The sequence below is a fragment of the Molossus molossus genome, unplaced genomic scaffold (genome assembly GCF_014108415.1).
Source record: "Molossus molossus isolate mMolMol1 unplaced genomic scaffold, mMolMol1.p scaffold_m16_p_18, whole genome shotgun sequence".
NCBI lineage: Eukaryota > Metazoa > Chordata > Mammalia > Chiroptera > Molossidae > Molossus > Molossus molossus.
Window position 1 is genome coordinate 11,086,715 of NW_023425353.1, and position 23,669 is coordinate 11,110,383.

A 23,669-nucleotide genomic window follows, 5' to 3' on the forward strand; every position below is an offset into this window, starting at 1 on the left:
ATTTTTAAAAAGAACCTATATTATATCACTAAACAGCTATAACTATCCTAAGCAAGTAATTAGAATTATCACCATTTTCCCAGTGAACATGACCCATTTTCTAAGTGAGAAGACTGAGGATGAGATACCGTTTATTTATTTAAGCCCAGCCAACTCCAGAAAGGTTTTAACTCTCTGGCCAGTTCAGAGACTCAGTGGCTTTTCCAAGATGACGCGATGGGCAGTAGAACGCGGACTGGAATGGTCTCACTCTGCCCACGGGGACCGCAGTTCTCATACACGAGACCTGCTACCAGTTAGGAAGCGCAGCTTTTAGAAATAATGGTTGAAAGAGCAAAGTTGTTAGCTGACTTTCTTTTTATGTAAATTAGAACTAATTAAAGGATATTTGAAAATAATTTACCTTTTGTACACGTCATTCATTTATCTATTTAACAAGCACTTAATTGAATGCCTGTTGGGTGTAAAGCACCAAGCTGGCCCTGGGGAAACACTGATGAGCGAAATAGCAAGACAAGACAGATCATCTAACAAAGTCAATCATAACTAATAGGTAGTGAGAAGAACCGGTACACTGTGGGATGACAGGAGGACCTAGGCTAAGGGTTGGGAAGGGCTTCATCTGTTAGGACTCCTCATGCCGAGACTGGAGAACAGTGGGTACGGCCAGGTAAGGGATGGAGAAGGGAGAACAGATAGGAATCCTAGGTGGGAAAGAAAGGCGGGATTGATAAGGCAGGAAATAATGCACAACCTGCTGCCCCTCTTGTCTGTGCACATCCTGGAAGTGTGTCCTGTACCTAAGCATCACCTGTCATCAACTATCATGTGGTCATAGAAGTAATAACCACAATGAAGTTGGAAGACTTCTCCATACTGCCATGCTGAACCTGGCAGGACATTTGCTTGTTTTTATTTTTCAGCTTTATTCACATATAACATATTCAAGTTTAAAGTGTACAGTGTAATGCTCTGATACACGTGTATGTTGTAAAATGATTATCACATTAAGGTTAATTAACATCTCCATTCCCTCGCACAATTACCATTTAGTATTATTAGCTATAATCACCATGCTGTACATTAGATCCCTAGAGCTTGTTACTTTTATTACTGGATGTTTATACCCTTTGACCAATACCTCCCCACTTCCTCCACCCCACCCCAAACCCCCGGGAAGTATCACTAAACTCTGCTTCTCTGAGTTCAGCTTTTGTTAGATTCTGCATGTGAGTCAGACCATCCTGCACTAGTCCTTCTCTGTCTGACTTTTTTAATGTAGCATAATGCCCTCAAGTTTCATCCAAGTTGTGGAAGCAGCAAGATTTCCTTCTTTCTCGTGGCTGAATGACATTTAATTATATATATAATTAGATCTTCTTTATATATTCATCTGTTGGTGGGCACTCAGGCTGTTTCCATATCGTGACTATTGTGGATAGTGCCGCAATGAGCATGGGAGTGCAGTATCTCTCTGAGGTCCCGTTTTCATTTACTCTGGACAGCCATCCCGAAGTGGGATGCTGGATAATAGGTAGTTCTGTTTTTAGCTTTTGAGGAACCACCGTGCTGTTTTCCATAGTGGCTGCACCAATTTACATTCCTACCAGCAGTGCCCAAGGGCTCCCTTTTCTCCGCGTTCTTGACAACACTTGTTATTTCTTGTCTTTTTGATAACAGCCATTCTAACAAGTGTGAGGTGGCATCTCTTGTGGTTTTGATTTGCATTTCCCAGATGATGGTGAATGCCTTTTCAAGTACCTGTTAGCCATCTGTATGTCTGCTGTGGAAAAAGGTTTATTTAGACCCCTCCCCCATTTTAAAATCAGATTGTTTGTTTTTGTTATACAGTTGTATGGGTTCTTTATATATTTTAGATATTATCGCCTTATCAGATAGTTTGCAAATATTTTTTCTCATTCCATAAGTTGACTTTTCGTCTTGCTGGTGGTTTCTTTTGCTGTGCAGAAGCTTTCTTCAAAGTGGAAGATGCAAAGGTTTTGCATTTATCTAAAATTTTTTATTGTAGTTGACATATAATAACACATATCAGTTTCACGTGTACAACATAGTGATTCAAATTTTATGTACCTTTTGTAGTGATCACCATGGCAAGTCTAGTAACCGTTTGTCACCGTACATAGTTACTATGATATTATTGGCTCTGTTGCCTATGCTACATTACACCCCTCTGACTTATTTTATCACTGGAAGCTTGTACTTCTTAATCCCCTTCCCTTTTTCCAGCCATCCCTCCAGCTCTCTTCCCTCTGACAAACATTAATGTGTTCTTTGTCTCTGTGAGTTTGTTTCTATTTTGTTTTGTTTGTTCATTTGCTTTTTAAATTCGAGATATAAGTGAAATCATACAGTGTCTGTCTTTCTCTGTCTGACTTATTTCACTTAGTGTACTACCCTCTAGGTCTATCTGCAATGTTGCATTTTAATTGACCTCCTTCTCTTCAGTCTTTGTGTATTTCGTATTGTTTTGGTTTATGGTTACCGTAAGGTTCACATGCATCCATCTGTGTCTACAGCAGTCTTCTTTAAGCTGAGAGCATTTAAGTTCAATCACATTCTGAAAGCACTACATTTGTTCTCCCTCCACTCTTTGTGTTTTATATAGTTTTATTTTGTGTACCCCCTGATTATTTATTGTAGTTATAGTTAATTTTACTACTATTGTTTTTTAACCTTCATAGTTGTTTCTTAAGTGGTTGATTCTCTATGATAATGGTATATTTGCCTTCACCAGTGAGATCTTTTTCCCCTTTCCAATATTTTTTAAATTTCTGGTTATGGCCTTTTCTTCCTTTCGTTCTTCTTTTTTTTTTCTTTTTCTGGATAAAGAAGACCCTGTAACACTTCTTGTAAATCCAGTTTAGTGGTTGGGAAACTCCTTTAGTTTTTTTAAAAATGTGTTTTATTGCTTTTTTTTAGAGAGAGAAGAAGAGGGAGAGAGAGAGAGAAACATCTATGTGAGGAAGAACGTTGATCGGCTGCCTCCTGCACGCCCCCTACTGGGGATTGAGCCCGCTACACAGGCATGTGCTCTGACCGGGAATTGAACCGGGACCTCTCAGGTGGAGGAGCCCCTTGTGTGTGCATCCCACTGTGTGTTGTATCCACTGGATATCCGGGTGGAAGGGTCCCTGGTATACATGCTATGGCGCCCTCCTATTTATGCTCCCAGAAGGGTGGCTGGGAACATGTCACAGTGCCCTCAAGTCAGTCAGAGAACCTGGATGGAGTTCCCATCCACTGTCCACATTCAGGGAAAATGTAACAATGGTGCTCACCAGTCCCTCTTGTCCTGGGTTGTCCCTCAGCTCCCAGAGGGTGCTTGTGGTCCCCTACCTTCTCTATGCCATCCCTCTCTCTTGCTTGTTGTGCAGAAGCTGTTCAGTGGGCTCATAGTTGTCTCTCGGGAAGAATTGCTCTAAATGTAGGTGCATGTTCAATGTGTTCTTGTGGGGCGAGCTCAGCATCCACCTACACCATGATCCCATGTTGTCCCTTTTTATTTTGATGTAGTCCCACTTGTTTATTTTTTCTTTTGTTCCTTGTGCTTTTCTTGTCAGAAAACCACTGACAAGACAATGTCAAGGAGCTTTATGTCTGTTTTCTTCTAGTAGTTTTATAGTGTAGGGGGTGTCTTACATTTAAATTTTTAATCTATTTTGAGTTAATTTTGGTGAATTTTTAAGATAGGGACCCAACTTCATTCTTCTGCAATGTGAATATTGTTTCCCCAGAATCATTTATTGAAGTCACTGTCCTTTACCCATTGAGTATCCTGGCTCCCTTGTCAAATATCAGTTGACCAGATATGCGTGGGCTTACCTCTGAACTCTCAGTTCCGTTCCACTGGGCTGTGTGTCTGTTTCAATGCTGGTGCTATACTTTTTGATTACTACAGCTTTGTAAAGCAGGGTATTTCGGGCCACCCGAGGGGCCTATGCAGTGGTGTAACTACCGTCTCTGAACCAAACAAAGAGCCCTGACTCACAGCATTTGCCAGTTTTCACGCTGTAACGACTCTCCCCTCGGCTGATCTCTAGCTTCCAGTACGATGTCTGAATGCGGAGTTGGGAAGAGACGTGGGGTAGCACCCCATTATATATCACTTCTTCAATACACACAATTGATGTAAATAACCCCCAAAGTACAGATAACAGTAAAATGTGATAAAATAATAAAAAAGCAATGAATATTGAACACGCATTAACTTTGCTTTTAAGATATTTAACTGTAATTTCTGTGACAGTGTTTAGAGATGGCTGTGTTTAACCACTGCCTCACAAAATTCCTGCAAATGTAGCCTTCAGCTCTCGCCTGCACAGGCCGGCTGGGGCACACCCACGCGCTGCACGCTCAGCGTAAAGTACCACGACCCTTGTCCGGAGCAAGTCCTCACTGCCCCTCCCTCTGTTTCTTACAGATCAGTAAGCAGCAGCTGCAGACGGTCAAGGACCGATTCCAGGCCTTCCTCAACGGGGAGACCCAGATCGTGGCTGACGAGGCCTTCATGAACGCTGTGCAGAGTTACTACGAGGTAAGACTCGCCTGGCAGGAGCGTGAGACTGCCCAGGCTGACGCCCAGGGCTTCTGAACGACTGGTCAGCAGGAACAGCAGGACCTTCTACAGGACCATTTCTCCTGAGGCTAATGGTGACTGGTTACAATTTTAAGAAATAGTAGCATTTTACTTTGGGGGAAACTATAGAAGAAGCTACTGTTGACCAACTGATTTTTATACCAGGCAGTATGCTGAGTGCTTCACATGCAGTTTCTTGTCTAATCCTCACAGCGGTCTTAAGAGTTAGGCCCTGTTATTATTTCCATTTTACTGATGAAGAGACTGAGGCTCGGAGAGGTTAGGTCAATAACTCAGGGTCACACAGCTGTTTAAATGCCACAGCTAGGACTTGAAATGAGTCAGAAGCATTTCCCCATCATTTACAACCTTTCTGACGGATGTTCACATCTCCTAAGGATGGTGCCTTCCTTTCCTTTCTATTAAAATGGTGCTGTGGGCCCTGGCCAGTGTGGCTAAGTGGTTAGAGCATCAGCCTGTGGACCAGAGAGTCCTGGGTTCGGTTCCTGCTAAGGGCCCGTACCTCAGTTGCAGTTTGTCCCTGGCCCGGTTGGGGTCATGTGGGTGGCAACCACTTGGTGTGTTTCTCTCACATTAATGTTTCTCCCTCTCTCTCCCTCCTTTTCTATCTGAAGATAAATGCAAAAGTGTCCTTGGGTGAGGATAAAAATAAATAAATGAGAATAAAACAAAATAAAAGAGTGCTATGAGTTCTTTTCTACAAGTTAGAACATTGTCCAAAATGCACTACTATTCTCATGAGAAAACCTATAAGTGAGAGAATATATCTTGAGTATATATCACAAGTAAATTTTCACATTTAGATCTCAGTGATTTTTTATTAGTAAAGAGAATTTAGAATTCCACTAAATATTTTGAGCCTTAAATATTTATTTACTTGTAAGTCTAAGAATGGTAGCTGCCAGTGGTTACAGGGGGAGGGAGAAACAGGGATATGCTGGTCTAGGGTGCAAACTTTCGGTTGCGAGAGGAGTACGTTCTGAGGATCTGTGTACAGCATGATGACTGCAGTTAATAGCACCATACTATGCACTTGGAATTTGCTAAGAGAGTAGATCTAAAGTAAAAAGACAATGGTAACTGTCGAGGTGATGAATATATTAATTAGCTTGAACATGGTAATCATTTCACTATATATGTGTATAAAATCATCATATTGTGCACATAAAAATCACGTGTACAACTTAAATATATACAATTTTATTTTAAATTTAATAATTATTCTTACATTGCTGGTACATCATAATAGCAAGTGGGCTTGCCAGAGCTTCCTATTGGCTATGTTTAATTGACAAACATAGTTTCAAAAATTATTATTTGGTCATTGAAAACATTTTACTTTACATTAATCTATTTTCATATGATCCAAATGTTCTCTGTGTTTAGAATCCTGTGCCGCAAATGTCTTACCCATTGTCAAGACTAGATTAAAAGTCACTAGGAACCATCCCCTAAGCATTGAGAAACATATGGTATTTTGTCAGATGTAATTCAAAGTGATAACAATAAACTCTAAAATGAGTTAAGGAAATCCAACAAATTCTGATTTTTCCACCGTGGATGACATCCCGAATTTTCTTTCCTTCTTTTTAAAGTTATTATAGAGCAAATTATTTCAGAGCAGAAAGCTTGGTGCTCCCGCCCCGCGCCCGCCCTCGGCAGGGGCCTCGGCAGTGTCCGCGGCTGACTCGCCGAAACCCGCCTCCCTCGTGCTGGAGGGAGGCCCCGTTCCTCGTGGAGCCTGGAGCAAGCCCACTGTTAGGCCTTGTAAAAATGTTATTGATTAGTTTGCCAATCACTTTTTTTTAAATCCTCACCCAAGGATATTTTTCTATTTATCTTCAAATAGAGTGGGAGGGAGGGAGGGAGGGAGAGAGAGTGAGAGAGAGAGAGAGAGAGAGTGAGAGAGAGAGAGAGAGAAACATCGATGTGAGAGACACATCGAATGGTTGCCTCCCACACGACCCCGACCAGGGCCAGGGACCAACGGCAACTGAGGTATGTGCCCTTGACCGCAATTGAACCCACAACTCATTGGTCCTTGGCCGACACTCTAACCACTGAGCAAACCGGTCAGGGCAGCCAATCACTTTCTAGTAGTAAACAGCCTTTGTCTTTGTGATACTGCTGAGTCCGGCCCCAGACTCATTTTCCATGTCATTTCCTCAGTGAAATTTCTATTTGAATCTATTTTAGAAATTGGTTCATTTTACTACTTGTCAAATTTAAGCTGTTTGTTTGTTTGCTTGTTTGTTTTACAAGCAGTATTAATTATTACCAGTAAGTGCCAATCTTTCTGCTTTATCTGACGTGATGTAATTTTTCTGCTGAATTTAGTGGAAAGTGGAAATGAGATTTGGAATCCCACTGATGACGGGGCAGTGGACGGCTAGAGTAGCTTCATAAAAGAGTCTGTCTAGAAACTGCCAGGCGATGAAATGCACCCTTCTCCCCTCTCTTCAGGGGAGAAGCCAGTTCTGACCAGGCAGAGCCTTATTGATGGTTCATGTTTAAAGTCATCCACCAGTTTATAAATTTCGAGAATGCTAATCTTAATTGGAAAGCTCATTTGACTAATGACATAAATTAAAAGAAAGTGCCATTTCTATCTATTAATTAAATTTGAAAATTAGTAGTCATCAACATGCTAATGAGTCTGGCAATTACCATTATGTCTATGGTGATCCCGGTATTTTCTTCTATATTGGCCAGTTTGTTTGAAAGGACTTTTTTTAGTCTGATGAGAATAGGCTTTGAGAAATTACTGAATATTTAATACTGAGAGTTGGGTAACAGGAAGCAGTGTGGGGTCCTGCTTATTCACCACGTTCATCAGGAAAGCTTCGCACCCTGAGAGTCAGGTTTCCCAGACAGCTGATGCTCTGCAGCAGACGGCCCCAGCCGGGCGTCAGGGTTGTCACCTCACCTGGAAGAGCCCAGGTGGACACCACTTCCTTTTCCCTGTCCCTTCCCTCTTGGGCGATGGAGAAGCTAGGGTCTCTTCCTCGACCCTAATCGGGACCCCAATTACTTTTCTGTCAGTACCTGTCTTGGCCGGGATCTTTGGATTACAAATGACAGGCACCTACTTCAAACTGGCTTAAGCCAAAATGAGCTTTACTTGCTGGAGCAACTATAAGTCCGGGGGCAGGCCCGGCCCCAGCTGTGGCTCTGTCCTGAGACCCAGGGATGCCAGCAGGACGGGGTCGTTCTCCACACACCCCCGCTTCGTTCTTGTCCGCGGGCTTCACTCTCACGCAGGTCTGTCCCACGCAACCCCAGGCAGAGACCACCTCTCCACTGAGTCCCGGCAAAGGCCAGGTGACTTGGTTGGCATGACGTGGGTCAGGTGTCTTTTCTCAAGGCAATCACAATGAAGGGGGTGAGGTAGACTGGGGAACAGGCCTAGGACACATACCCCTAGGGCGAGAGAACAGGTTCCGTCCCACCCCAGCCGTTTGTGTGGAAGATGCAGTGGTTTCCCCACAAGAAATCAGGGTGGTGGTTCCCAGAAGGGAGTGTATGCTAATCAGAAAACACCGCGTATTGGCTTTCTAAACTCTGTCTCTTCTCATGCACGCGCATGCACACACACACACACACATACACACACACACACACACATACTCGTGCGCGCGCAAATTCTCTCAGCCAAACACATACCAACTCACACACTATAGTTCACACACACACACGCGTGCACATTCTCTCAGTCAAACACATAGCCACTCACATACTATAGTTCACACACACACACATGCATTCTCTCAGTCAAACACATACCCACTCACACACTATAGTTCACACACACACACACGTGCACATTCTCTCAGTCAAACACATACCCACTCACACACTACAGTTCACACACACACGCACATTCTCTCAGTCAAACACATACCCACTCACACACTATAGTTCACACACACACATGCATTCTCTCAAACACATACCCACTCACACACTATAGTTCACACACACACACACGTGCACATTCTCTCAAACACATACCCACTCACACACTATAGTTTACACACACACGCACATTCTCTCAGTCAAACACATAGCCACTCACACACTATAGTTTACACACACACACATGCATTCTCTCAGTCAAACACATACCCACTCACACACTATAGTTCACACACACACACACGTGCACATTCTCTCAAACACATACCCACTCACACACTATAGTTCACACACACACGCACATTCTCTCAGTCAAACACATACCCACTCACACACTATAGTTCACACACACACACACGTGCACATTCTCTCAAACACATACCCACTCACACACTATAGTTTACACACACACACACGTGCACATTCTCTCAGTCAAACACATACCCACTCACACACTATAGTTTACACACACACACATGCACATTCTCTCAGTCAAACACATACCCACTCACACACTATAGTTCACACACACACACGCACATTCTCTCAGTCAAACACATAGCCACTCACACACTATAGTTCACAAACACACATGCATTCTCTCAGTCAAACACATACCCACTCACACACTATAGTTTACACACACACACACGCACATTCTCTCAGTCAAACACATAGCCACTCACACACTATAGTTCACACACACACACATGCATTCTCTCAGTCAACACATACCCACTCACACACTATAGTTCACACACACACACACGTGCATATTCTCTCAAACACATACCCACTGACACACTATAGTTTACACACACACACATGCATTCTCTCAGTCAAACACATACCCACTCACACACTATAGTTCACACACACACACACGTGCACATTCTCTCAAACACATACCCACTCACACACTATAGTTCACACACACACGCACATTCTCTCAGTCAAACACATACCCACTCACACACTATAGTTTACACACACACACATGCACATTCTCTCAGTCAAACACATACCCACTCACACACTATAGTTCACACACACACACACGTGCACATTCTCTCAAACACATACCCACTCACACACTATAGTTTACACACACACACACGTGCACATTCTCTCAGTCAAACACATACCCACTCACACACTATAGTTTACACACACACACATGCACATTCTCTCAGTCAAACACATACCCACTCACACACTATAGTTCACACACACACACGCACATTCTCTCAGTCAAACACATAGCCACTCACACACTATAGTTCACAAACACACATGCATTCTCTCAGTCAAACACATACCCACTCACACACTATAGTTTACACACACACACACGCACATTCTCTCAGTCAAACACATAGCCACTCACACACTATAGTTCACACACACACACATGCATTCTCTCAGTCAACACATACCCACTCACACACTATAGTTCACACACACACACACGTGCATATTCTCTCAAACACATACCCACTCACACACTATAGTTTACACACACACATGCACATTCTCTCAGTCAAACACATACCCACTCACACACTATAGTTTACACACACACACACGTGCACATTCTCTCAGTCAAACACATACCCACTCACACACTATAGTTTACACACACACACATGCACATTCTCTCAGTCAAACACATACCCACTCACACACTATAGTTCACACACACATGCACATTCTCTCAGTCAAACACATACCCACTCACACACTATAGTTCACACACACACTCTCACTCACACACACTTATTCTCACACACACTCTCACACATACATATTCTCACTTGCACACACACGCTCTCACACACATACTCTCATACATACACATACTCTCACACATATACTCTTACACATGCACATATTCTCACTTTCACACACACACTCTCACTCACATACACAAATATACACATATACTCACACACTCTCACTCACACAATGCTCTTACACATGCAGTCTCACTCACACTCATTCATGTACACACTAACGCACTCATTCACAAACACTCACTAAGACACATACTCTCACACACTTGCTCTTGCACACTCAGTCTCACACATACACACACTCACACACATTCACATACACATGCACACATACTCTCATTCACACACACATATTCTCACTCGCACACACTCTCACTCACATACACACACACTCACACACACTCACTAACACCCACATGCTCACATACCTGCTCTTATTCACACACGCAGTCTCGCTCACACATATACACACATACTCTCACTCACACATATGAACTTACACATACCATCTCACTCACACACACTCCACCCCACCGTATTACACCTTCACATTTCAGTTTACCAAGGTAATGTCATTAAGGAAAAAATATCCCCTCACAAAGTTCTGAGATTATTGCACCAAAGTGAAAGTCAGTTCCAGGGCTGGCCTTGTGGTACTAAGGCACAGGTTTGTCACACATCCAGCCCAGTCTGACCCCGGCGGGGCACCATTGCACAGCAAGCTGGTGGCGCCTGGGACGTGAGCCAGGCAGGACAGAGGGGGGCCAAGGTTCCCTGTGGCTCTCGAGAGCATGTCGGTTTCCTTTCCTGGTGGCCCTGACTGTCAAAGCCGATCAAGCTGGGCTGCAGGTCAACCCTTTAATCTCTCCCAGCAGGGCTTTGGGGGCTGGGTGCTGGGGCGGGTGCTCCGAGGTCTGGCCCAGCAACCCCGCCTGTCCCCACAGCCACGTCCTACGACACCAGCGGGCCATCCACCTTGCCGGCGCCACATCTTTTCTGACTCTTAGCTCTTCTAAGGCACATGTCTGAAACGTAAGCCCTCCCAGCCTCTGTCCTCACCGACACCCCATCTCCCTGCCTAATGTTGGCGCCTTCACAGGCTGGGCTGGGCATCAGAGGAGAGCGGCGGGCGGGAAGTTTTACCAAATCTTTCTCATTCAGATCCACCGGGAAGGAGGCGTGGGGGGTGAGAGCTAGAGGGGTGCAGACGCACCCACACTCAGAACACCGCAGCTCCTGTCAGCCGGTGGGACTGCTCTGTGGCTTCTGCTTGTTTTATTTTGTTTTTATATTTTTATTTTACTTTTTTCTTTTACTTTATCTTTATTGTTGAGAGTATTACAGATGCCCTCCCCCTTTTCCTCCAATGACCTCCCCTCCCCCCTCCCACCCCCACCTCTCAACTCACCCCCCAGCCTTCACCACTTCACCACACTATTGTCTGTGCCCCTTGGTTATGCCTGGTTGGTGTTTATCGGAATACCTTTGAATGTTGTATCAGACAGAAGTCTTTAGTTGCTAGCAACAGAAACTAACCGTGGTCAAATTAAGCCACAATATAATAATAACAACAACAACAACAATCATAAGTGTTTGTTATTTTTTATTATTTTTTGGCTATTAAAATAAATAACCAAACATGAGAAAAACTGGAAACCAGAGTCGAGTGACTTTAGGAAGCCAGGCAGCAGAATATAATGTACACTCTGTCATGATGCGAATCTACTGCAACCCCGTTTCTTCCTGGTGCACGCCACTCTGAATCTGAACCTCAGACGGGGACGAGTGATTGGCCGAGCTCAGGTCCCACCCCAGCACTTGGCTGAGGAAGGACAAGGCCCGTGATTGACAGTCCCACTGAAACTTTATGCACTGATAAAGAAGTTCCTGGACTAAGGTGCTGTTATCAGAAAGGGAAGGGTGGTTGACAGGCAAAAACCACAGGTGTCCTCTACATGGGCGACATATTTTGTTAGTCTTTATGATTGAACTTCTTTTAAATCTAAGAAAAGAGACAGTCAGTTTACACCTGGCTACTTCTCTGAAATGAAGTCCCAGATATTTCCCAGTACGCAAAACTACTGTGACTCCTCGGTGGCCTTAACACAGACATGTCCCCAGGAGAAGAGTAACTGTCCACTCCAAAGGCATTTGTTCTTGTGGGGAAAGTCAGGCAAGGAGGCAGGAGGCAGAGGCATGGTGGTCAGGAGGATGATGTCGTGTTCAAGGATGGGGGTAGGATTCTCTACTGCACGGTGGCTTCAGGACCCCAGCCACGTCTGAGGCTCAGGTTTTTCATCTGTAGTAGGACCGTTCTTGCATAATTGTTGTCAGGATTAAATTGTGCACACACACACTTACACACCCTTACCCTAAGGCTAGCACCTGGGCCCCTAGGTCCTGGGCCTGGGCTCAGGGAGAGGAACCTGCTTTGGCTCCTGAGCTGCCGGCCAGCACAGGCCGACGCCCGAGCCGACGCCCGAGCCGACGGCCCGAGCCGTGCCTCTGCGGGCCGCGCCAGCGTCTCCGTCTTCACTGAGGGAGCTTCCGCCATCCAAAGCTGCATTTCATTATTTTAGAAATCAACATTCATCTTGCCTCAACAAAGGTAAATTTTGTATTTTTCCATGGAGAAAGAGGTGTTTTAAGTGATTATGAAAGTAAAGCATGCCAATTATAAAACGAGACAGTATAAGAAACAATCTAAATGAAATGGTTAGAAAAATACCTGTAATTTCATCATCCTAAACAACCACTATTAAGTTGGGGTAGAATCTTTTCAGATGTTTTTAATATGTCTGCACACAAAAAGAGAGCTATTTTATTTCCATATTAAGATGTAAAATTACTATGAAATATTAATAGCCCACTTGTTTTATTAGCACAGTCGTTTTCAAAGTCCTTCCTACCTCTGCAAAAATCACACATATGATACCCTCATCAGTAAATGTTTTATTACTTATGATGTTCTTAGTCCAGGGTCATGCTCTTATCCTCCAAGCCTGCCTCACCCCTACCATTGCAATTCTCTGCATTAACAAGACATCACAGACACCGTTAGATGCCCATGAAAAAAATAGCTTATGTCATGGCTGCATGTAATCAGTTCAAAAGTAATAGCCTGTTACATTCTTGTAGCAGGCACCATGCTCACCAGCTGACACACATCGTCTGCTTGGATCCTTTCCCAGTCCTACAAGGTAGGGAGTTGTGATCCCCATTTGAAGGTTGAGGGAATTGAAGCCCAAACACATTAAGCTACTTGCTCAGGTTTCTAAGCTAGCACCTTAGAGTCAGGATTTGAACTCCGATCCTCCGACACTGGAGCATGCTCCCCGTTATGCAAGCCCTTCGCTGTTAGCATCCAGGTTGTTGTGTTGTTGTTGTTTTTAAATCTTATTTACTGTGACATGTAGGTCGCTTTGTTGTCTATTTTGGAATGATCTGCGTTTGTGGAGCAGGCAAGGCTCTCTTGGTTTCTCAGCCTGTCAGCTAGGAGGCGGGCGCCGGGCCAGCTTTACCCCGCACCGCGTACAGGCATTAAGTCCTGATGTGCTTGTGTGTTTCTAAAGCAACCTTGAGGTTGCTGGACTCCGGTGAGGGCGGGAGGACAGAGGGATGAGGGCGAGTCACGGAGTGGACTGCCCTTCACCATTCCATGGGCATTTGTTCATCTTCTGGCCCCCATTGCGGGAGTTGGCAGAGGAGCAGGGAGGATTTACAAATGCGCCACCAAAACTGTGCCTGGGGTCGAAGTCTCTTGGGACAGACTAAAACAAAACAGAAAGCAAAAACACCAGCTAGAGCTCCCAGTACAAACGAGCGTCGAGGGCGCTTTTAGACACACAAGCGGTCGGTGCTCAGTGGCTGGACTGGCGACAGGGCCACTGGGCCCCGGCCACTCCCCTCCTGACAGTCTGAGAAGCCAAGACAGATGTGCCTGCAAGACTCGTTCTCTGCTGCCACCCTCTGCCCCTGGCCGGCTCGCCTCCTTTCCGCATTTCATCCTTGCTGTCTCCTCAGTCTCCAGCCTCCTCCCCACACTCACATCCCCCTCCTCCCCTCCTTCCGGGCCGCTGTCACATCTTCCCCCCGGACAGTGGAGCCCTCTGCTTCTCAGTCCTTTGCGGTTGACCCTCATCAAAGAAGGCTGGCTGCATTCCCCCTGCGACAGGGAAGGAGAGTGGGCTTGAGGGGGATTAAGTGACCAAGATTCCCTGAGTGGCCACAGGAACGAAGGAAGGGACTAGGTCAAGCAGATGATGTGGGCAGGGTCCGGGAGTCAGCAGCCAGTTATGGACGCCCGCTGGGATCAGTGTGCCAGCATCGTCATTGCTCACCACCTGGTACCGGGTCCCATGAAGTATCCAGCCGCAGTCTGTTCTTTCAAGAGACCGATAGACGGTGCTGGCTGGGTTCGCCTTTACCCTCTTGCCCCCATCCAGATATCATCTCTGTTCATTCTTATTCATGTGCTGGTTCAACACAGTACCAACTGTGTGCCAGACTCTGCCTTAGGCACTCGGGGAAATAACAGAACAAAACAGTTACAACTCCTGCCTTCCAGAGACTCATATATTAACCAAAGAGTCACCAAGACAGATGACAAGTGGCAACTATGGAAGGATTTGGGGGGAGGAATATGGTGCTGAGGGCTTCTAACTGGCTCAGTTTTATGGGACACTGCTACCAGCAGATGGAGAGCAGAGTGTGGCTTCATTGTTAATTGTTTCCAAGTCTAAGATTTGTCAGAGCCGAAACAAAGAACGAACCCTACCCGCCTGTGCCCACACCTCCTCATGCATCGGCTGTAGTTCTATCAGGCTTCCCGCCATTCTCTTGGCCCCTTTCAGGTCTGCTTTCCACAACAGAGACAAAGTGTGAACTTGATCTTGTTATGTCCCAGCTTAAAACCTTCAAATGAAGACCAACATACTCCGTGTGGTCTCCCGTGCCCGCGGCCAGCTGGCCCCTTCCTGGTCTTCGGCCATCCCCCGCCCTCGCTGCCACCGCCTGATGTCCTGAGCCTCTCAGGGTCTTTGCACATATCGCTCCCTTTTTCGGAAATGCTCTCTCACCCTCTTCACCTAAACATCCTTCCCATGTCGACCCCAAGGAGCATCCCTCCAGGAGGCCCTTCCGGACCACACATTAGAGCACGTTCCTGGCTCTAGGCACCCCCGCCCCCTTCCCCAGCAGCACTGTCCCAGCTCGCATTGGTGTTTGGAGGGGATTGCAAGATGATGTCATGGAGGCGTGTAGGCTGGGTGTGCGTCTGTTTTGCTCCCCACTCTATCCCTGGCCCCTGGCCCAGTGCTGCCCACCTTCTGGGTGCCCAGAGAAAGAAGAATGGGTTCATAAAGAAAAGTGTGAATATTGCAGCTGGAAGGACAACCCTCAGAGTATAGTCAGCTCCCTCAGGGTACAGATCGAAAACTGAAGAATCAGAGCAGGGGGGTGACTTACCCAACGTCACACAGCAGGTTAGTGGCAGAAGTAGCCTGGGACCATAGTTTATAGCTCCTGCCTCTCCAGAAAATTTCTCTATTTGCCTCAAAACTTTTAAGTTCTTTGAGACCTAGATCTAAAACTGAGACCGATGTATTGATGGAGAAACCATCTGTATTAAGCATTACAGAGTTTCAGTTGAATTCCTTAGCTCATTAAGGCTCATAAAGCCTGAGGATTCATTTGAATGTTTTTCCTAAACATGATTTTTAAATGAACTCGAAGGTCTCCGCTGAGCACCTGTTCTCAGGCACCGGCCACGAGTGGGCCCCGGCCTCCAGCCTGTGACGCAAACCCTCAGCCCTCCCCCTTTCTAAACGAGTTCGTGAAATCACCGTCAGTGGGGGCCACCTGTCCACCCGCGCTCCTCCCCGAGGGGCTTTGGGGTGCCGCCATGAAACACCCCAAGCCGTCCGCCTCGAGGCCAGCCAGGGCGTTCCCTGAAGTCTGACGGAGCGCGAACATGTGTTCTGCCTCTGGAAGGACGTTTACGCACCTTCTGAAGTGTAACCAGGACACAGCTCCAAGGTGCCAGCTGTTTCCTCTCTGTGCCTGTGAGGCCGCAGCTTCTCCACCTTGTCTTACAGCCCAGACCACGTGGCTGTGCGGGCTCCCAAACGCTGGGCGCTGGAGCGGGAGCAGGGAGCAACCTAGGGTTCTCCACCAGGTGGGAGAGGTTCTCCACCAGGCAGGTGAGCCCCATGGGGAAGGAAGGAACCGGGATGCCATCGACACACCATGCTCCCGTCCCCTCCCTGGAGTCTAGTTTTCTGTCTATGCAATGGACTGAATGCAGTGCCTACTTTCTCTGCTCACTTACTTTCAAAGTGCCTGGCTCTGTGCTGGGGACAGATGTCACTGTGGGGGACACGAAGGACACAGTCCTTGCCCAGGTGGAGTTTACATTTGCAAAGGGAGATGAACATTAAATACATATTTACTTAATACTCATTCAGTTTCCGCTGTGATGAGTATCACCGAGAGCATGAAATGAGCTCTAAGGAGCAGTTACATTTAAGTGCACGTGGGGACATCAGGTCGATCGCTCTACATGTAATAGTAACACCACCACCACAGCCCAGAAGGCAGAATATGGGCTACTTTGTAAAGTGTTTCTCATATGCATATTTTTTCCCTTTAGCCTCACCAGGGGACATTTTTGCATTTATCTTCAGATAGAGCAGGAGGGAGAGAGGGAGGAAGAGAGAAAGAGAAACACCGATGTGAGAGAGACACATCAGTATAGTGCTTTTTATATATTAACTCATTTAATCCTCATTAAAAATACCTGTGATGGAGAGACCACTCTCTCCCCAGTTTAGAGGTGAGAAAACTGAGGCCCACGAGATTACCTCGCCGAGAGAAACCTGGCCGCCAAGTGGCAGAGACAGAGGCCAGGCAGGCGGGGCTCCGAGTCTACAGACCACGTGCTGCCTCTCGGGATGTTACTGTCTCAGTCCTTGCAACAACCTGCTAAGTACTGTTGTTATTCTCATTTTCCACATTTGGGCCCCGAAGCAAATGTGTGAGTGACTTCTCAGAGTTGGCCAGCCACGAGGCAGTGGGGCGGGGTGTGCCCCCTCGGGTGTGCCCAGTGATGCTGTGAGCAGTGTCTCCAGGACCGACTTCCTGATGTCTCTCACCCGTTCTTGCCCAGGTGTTCCTGAAGAGCGACCGCGTGGCCCGCATGGTGCAGAGTGGGGGCTGCTCCGCCAACGACTCTCGCGAGGTCTTCAAGAAGCACATCGAGAAGAGGGTGCGGAGCCTGCCCGAGATCGACGGCCTCAGCAAGGAGACCGTGCTGAGCTCCTGGATGGCCAAGTTTGATGCCATCTACCGCGGAGAGGAGGACCCCAGGAAGCAGCAGGCCCGGATGACAGCCAGCGCAGCCTCTGAGCTGATTCTGAGCAAAGAGCAACTCTACGAGATGTTCCAGAACATTCTTGGGATCAAGAAGTTTGAACACCAGCTCTTGTACAACGCCTGCCAGGTAAGTTGCCTACGCCTGTCACCTGAGCCCAGAGTGGTGAGTAAGCAGGGCCACTTTATGACTTCTGTGCACCCGAGACACCATCGCCTTCCTGGGCCATATCTTGATTAAAACAAAACAAAAAAAACATTAAAAATTACATTTTACAACTGCATTTGTAAAAATGTAATGTAATTCAGGCTAAAACAGGCTAGCATGTTTTTTCTTCTGATTGTAAGAGATATTAAAACATTTTTGTGGGCCCCTAAAATTCTCGTGGGCTTTGGGTACTATGCTTAATATGTCTAAGGATGAATCGGCCTAGCCTCCACGTGTCAAAAGTCCAAAAGAATTGAAATAATGATTTTTTTAAAAAGATACTTTTGCCTTTAAAACAGATGATTTTAAAACATTTGAGGGGCTTCTACTTCCTCAACCACAAAGACAAAGGGACTTCACACCTAGTCATCAGGAGTAACGATTTAAGGTAGAAAGCTTCCAGAAGGCCTGAGTACACTACACCCATGTATTAGTCATGCCATTACAGTGATACCTCGGTTCTCGAACGCCTCGGATTTCGACCAAATCGATATTCGACCAGGAGATTCGAGAAACTTTTGTCTTGGAATCCGAACAAATATTTGGAACTCGAACTTCCGAGATGAGCCGAGTGGAGCCGAATAGCGTTCATTCGGCCCAGCGCGCCTTGCTCGCGTCATCAGCGTGAGTGCAGAGAGAGAGTCACGCTTTGTGGAGAGAGTCACGCTTTACACTGAATTTAACCCTTAGACATACTGTACACTTTTATTTCTTGTTGAGACTTATGTTTTTCTACATATTATATACAAATTAGGCCAGTAAATAGGCATTTTCTGGGGCTTGGAACGAATTAATCCAGTTTCCATTATTTCCTATTGGGTTTTATTGCTTCGGTTCTCGAACAATTTGGTTCTCGACCGTCCTCCTGGAACGAATTATGTTCGAGAACCGAGGTATCACTGTACTTCCTGAGTGGATCGGAAGGGGCTTGCTGCTGCTCTGCTTGGGCCCAGCCCAAAATGGGCTTCTAGTTTCCCCGGACTGGGGATAGAGGGAGTGAGGTACCCACCTTAGAGCTACATTTCCCGTGGCCTTTTCCATTATATTCCTTCATTCATACAACCAATATTTACTGAGTGCCTACTTTGCAGTCTCTGCAAATTTTAGTGGTTGGCGCTTGGAAGCATGCGTTAAATGCACATTCCCAAGCCCCAGCCCTGGACATTCCGGCTCCGCATTCTCAGGGCAGGGCCTGGGATCTGCCTCCTAAACAAGAGCGTCCCTTCCTGGCTGTTTTGCTGCCTCCTCCTTCTAAGAACCATTAGAGAAACAGCCGTGCCCTGGTTGCCCTGCACCAACTCTGCCACGAAGGTTGTTTAAATGAAGACATTATCGAGTATCGGCTAAGCTTTGTGCCTTGCTCAGAATCAGACAGACCTAGGTAAATCCTAGTATGACCCCTCACTAGCTCTGTGGCCGTAGAGAGAGTTAACGCATGAGCTCGGGATGGAATTATTACAAGGAATCAATGTGGATAAAGCCCAGAGCAACATGGGGCACTTCACAAATTGTAGCAGTTAAATTATTGCAGTCTACTGGAAGAGCAAAGGGTCAGCAGACAGTGTCAGAACAGTGTCACAGATGATTAACAAGAACTACAGGGTTCTGAGGCTTACTGCTCTTTGCCTCATGGCTACTCCCTAGTTCGAGGCACCGACATCTGTCACCTGGATGACCACAATGTCTACCCAACTGGTAATACTGCCTCCTCCCTTGCCCATGGTAACACCCCCTGCCCCCCAAACACAGCTGGAGTGATCTTCTTAAATATAAATTGGATCGTGCCAGTCCTAAATGAGTTCATGCAGACCTTCCACTGGCATGCTATCACCCTTAGAAGGCGCCCCAACTCCTCACCAAGGCAGAGGCAGTCCATGAACCGGCCCTGCTCACACACTTTCCCTCTGTGCGTACACCTGGGCCTTCTTTCCCTTTTCCCAGCACAACAAATTCATCCTGGGCCTTTGCATTTTCTCTCCCCTCAGCTTACAATGCTCTTTGCCAAGACCTTTGCGTGACTGGCACAGCTCAAGGTGCCAACTTCTCCAAGAGGCCTTCCAAGGCCACCCCCTCTGAAACTCTCCCTCGCGTCACACCTCATCAAGTCACTCCATCGCATACCCGTTTTATGTCCATCACCGCCTTTACCACTGTTTTCCATTTCTTGTTCACCCATGTTTACCTGTTTATTATCTGCATCCCTCTCTCCGTCCATCCTTCACCAGAATGTTAGCCTCATTCATCTTTGCATCATTTGCTAATATTCCCAGTACATGAAACAATTCTTGCACACAGTGAGTGATCAATAATTGCCTACTGAATTAATAAATGGATAATAACAGATTATTTTAAATGGTAAATAGCGTCTTGTTTTCAACCCTCGGGGCTTACTCAGAACTTTCTGGATGTTTTAGTACGTAGGAATCTATTAAAGATGTTTCTGACACCCTGCTGCCTTATCAGCCAGCTCAGTTCAGAACACTGATCGCCAACCCAAAGGCAGAGGGTTTCTTTGATGGGTCAAGAAGTATTTCCAAATTCACCAATAAACCTCAAGATAAAATTAAATTTAATTGTTGCTTTTATTAAATATTACTGCATCCCTCATGGCACTTTTAGAATGAGGTAGGCAGGTGGTTTTGCCATCTACCATCCTTACTAACCCCACTAACCCACTGCTACCGTCTCTACCTCAAGAAGGTGGGTTGACAGAGCTTCAGAAAGGTTGACTACCTCCCACCTGGACAGTAAGATTTGGAATTACAGAGCTAGTCAAATGTTCCTAAACCTGACAGGCAAAAAATTATTCTAGGAATTAATTTTTCTTCTTATTTCAATAGTTTATTATATGTGTTTTCTGTTCTTGCTCAAACATTAGCATCATTGGAATGAATACATTTCTTATCTGAATATTTTTGAACTTGCTGACTAAGGCTTCGTGGCCAGACCATAGTTTGTTGTTTTCCCCTAAAATAATGAATTAATTTGACTCATATTTTCAAAATCTTTTTCATGAGTTTGAAAAAATACAATAATAAAAAAAAATTAATAATGGTCTCTCTTCCAAAAATAATAATTGTCCCTTAGCTAAAAGAGAATTCTAAGAAATATAAAGTGTTTCTTGGGACAGGAATACCTAAGGCATTTAGTATTCTATTCTATTCTCACACCTAAGTCTGATTATTACTTCAGGGCTTCACATCCATAGAAATTAGGACAAAGAGCATATACAGGAAATTCACAAAAGAAAAAACACAAATGAATTCTAAATATATGATCAATGTTATGTTCCATATGATCAATTTTATGTTCCACATCTTTAATAATCAGAGTTATATAAGTATATTGGCAAATAATAAAAGTATTTTAAAAGAAAGATAACAGTGTTAAGGCAATACATTGCAAATGTTATAGAATAATTAATAAATTATTCCAAGTGACTTGGAGTTTGTGATAAGTGACAGCTCAGAGATGTGGATAGGATGGTGCCAAGTCGAAAGATGTCACTGCAGTGTTTTACATGGCAGTAAGAAGTGGAAGCAACTTTCACTCCCAACAGTAGGAGGTTAATTTGACTTTGATAGAAACACATAAGCGAATATCCTTCAGCCAATAAAGCAGTTGCTGGAGAAGAAAGCTTGGCACATGGGAAGCGTTCACTGTCTGGTTAAGTGGAAATCCAGGCTATAAAACAGAGTGTGAAGGCATCATTTTACTTTTATGGAAAAAGAACTAGATGGATGGAAAACAAAATCTTTACTGTGTTTATTTTTAGGGGGGGGGGGGGTATTATGGTTGATTCTTATTGTTTTTATTTGTGCTTTTCTGTGTTTCCAAACTTTCTGCCGTAACTCTACGGGTATTTTGTAAATGGAGACAAATAGCAAAAATCTCAGCAAAGAAGCTGTCAAAACAATGGGAAAAGAAGAAAATTATCTTCTACGTGGTTTTTTTTATTTCAGCTCTCAATATACCTCCTTCATGATTTTTACCATTTCCAAGTACTACCTGTATGACTACTTATTTAATATTTCTAATTAAACCAGCTCCAAACTCACTTTTTAAACCTATCTTTATCTTTAGACGTGATGTATGTAAAATAACAGCTTTGAAGTATTAGTTTATAAAACACAATATGCATTAAAGTGAAACATACCTGGTAAGATAGAAATTCTTCAGCAGCCTGCCCTCGTGTGACGTCCACGCCGCCGTGACAGGGAGGCACGGCTGGGGAGACCAGTGCCCTGACGTGTGAGGTTGGTGAGCCCCTGACACCATCCCCAGACTGACCAGAACAGCTTTAACAAAATTCTGCACTTCTCATGCCCTGCAATCAGCTTTCAGAAATTATAGGTTCAAGGCGCTGGCCAGGTAATTCAGTTGGTTAGAGTCTTCTCCCGATACGCCAAGGTTGCAGGTTGGATCTCTGGTCAGGGCACATACAAGAAGTAACGAATGAGTGCATAAATAAGTGGAAAAACAAATCAGTGTTTCTCTCTCACACACTCTCTCTCTCTCTCTTCTCTCACTCACTCTCTCTCTCTCTCTCAAAAATAAATAAATAAATTTTAAAAAGAGCCCCAATGCTGTGGCTCAGTGGATGAGCATCGACCCATGAACCAAGAGGTCACCAGTTCGATTCCCAGTCAGGGCACATGCCCAGGCGGGGGGCCTGATCCCCAGTTGGGGGGGATGCAGGAGGCAGCCAATCAATGTTCTCTCTCATCGATGCTTCTGTCTCTCTCTCCTTCCCCCTTCCTCTCTCCCTAAAATCAATAAAGAAAAAAATTTTTTAAAGAAGAAATGATAGATTTATTCTCTCGTTTTCTCATATATTATACTGAGCTCTGCAGAACTCAGAACACAGAGGAGCAAAGCTGTAGAAGGGAAACCTCATGGCTTTCATTCTCATCCTGCTTAAAATGTTTTGTGTGTGTGTGTTTGGCATTTTCTGGACCTTCCTATGAGAAAAAGCAATTCCTAGGTGCCTCCAAAACCAGAAATGAAGACATTTTCTTCTCATGCATGTGGCGTTCCAGGGGACACCGTCATATGATTTCTGGTGCTGCTTCTGGAGGTTCTCGGGGTCTCTATGAGGTTCCTCCAGAAATTACAGTTTTCATCTCAAATGAGAAATGATGTTTGTCAAAGAGCAATTATATCAGTTATATTCTAGTTATCTATTGTAACATGAACCATGTCTATAAAAACTTTGTAAAAAGTGAGGAAGATTAACAAATGTCTCTGTACTTGCACAGGAGAGTTTTTAAAGTCTATTTGCCTTATTTGAAAATGCATGGTCCTATCTCATAGGAGACTGCCTATACTAATAACATAATAATCAATGTAGAACAACTGGAAACTCTTATTATGAAATCATAAGTTTGTTTTTATTTTCCTAGACTCTGGGAGGAAGCAGTTAATTATGTCACTATTTAGGTATTTGAACTGAATTCTAAACCTAACTAAAAAAAAAAAGTGGGATAATCTCTTTGAGAATAGATAGAATCACCTGGGAAGTGAGGCTAAGACAGACCTTGCCATCTTCATAAAATGCAAAGCTAATGATGATAATTATAATAATAATGATGATATATTTTTAAAGTTTTAAAAATGCAAAGCACCGTCTCTCCCCTTTCTCTTTAGTGGCCTCCAAACTGGAGTTGATTGGATGTCCAGTTTTACCAAGTATCTGCTCCTTCCTACCCATCTGGTTAACTGGGAGAGCCATACTTAATTGCTTCATTCTCTACCGGGTGCACATTTT

At 44.9% G+C, this 23,669-nt stretch overlaps 1 protein-coding gene across 17 annotated transcripts in view; it reads left to right on the forward strand.

Annotated features, from left to right (window-relative positions):
* Window positions 1-23,669, forward strand: part of CADPS (calcium dependent secretion activator) — a 479,176-nt gene that overhangs the window by 105,195 nt on the left and 350,312 nt on the right. For all 17 annotated transcript variants that reach the window (XM_036266617.1, XM_036266610.1, XM_036266613.1 and 14 more), the window contains exons 2-3: window positions 4,442-4,555; window positions 17,492-17,824. In XM_036266617.1, coding sequence (XP_036122510.1) covers window positions 4,442-4,555; window positions 17,492-17,824 — 447 coding nt within the window. The remainder of the gene's footprint in view (window positions 1-4,441; window positions 4,556-17,491; window positions 17,825-23,669) is intronic.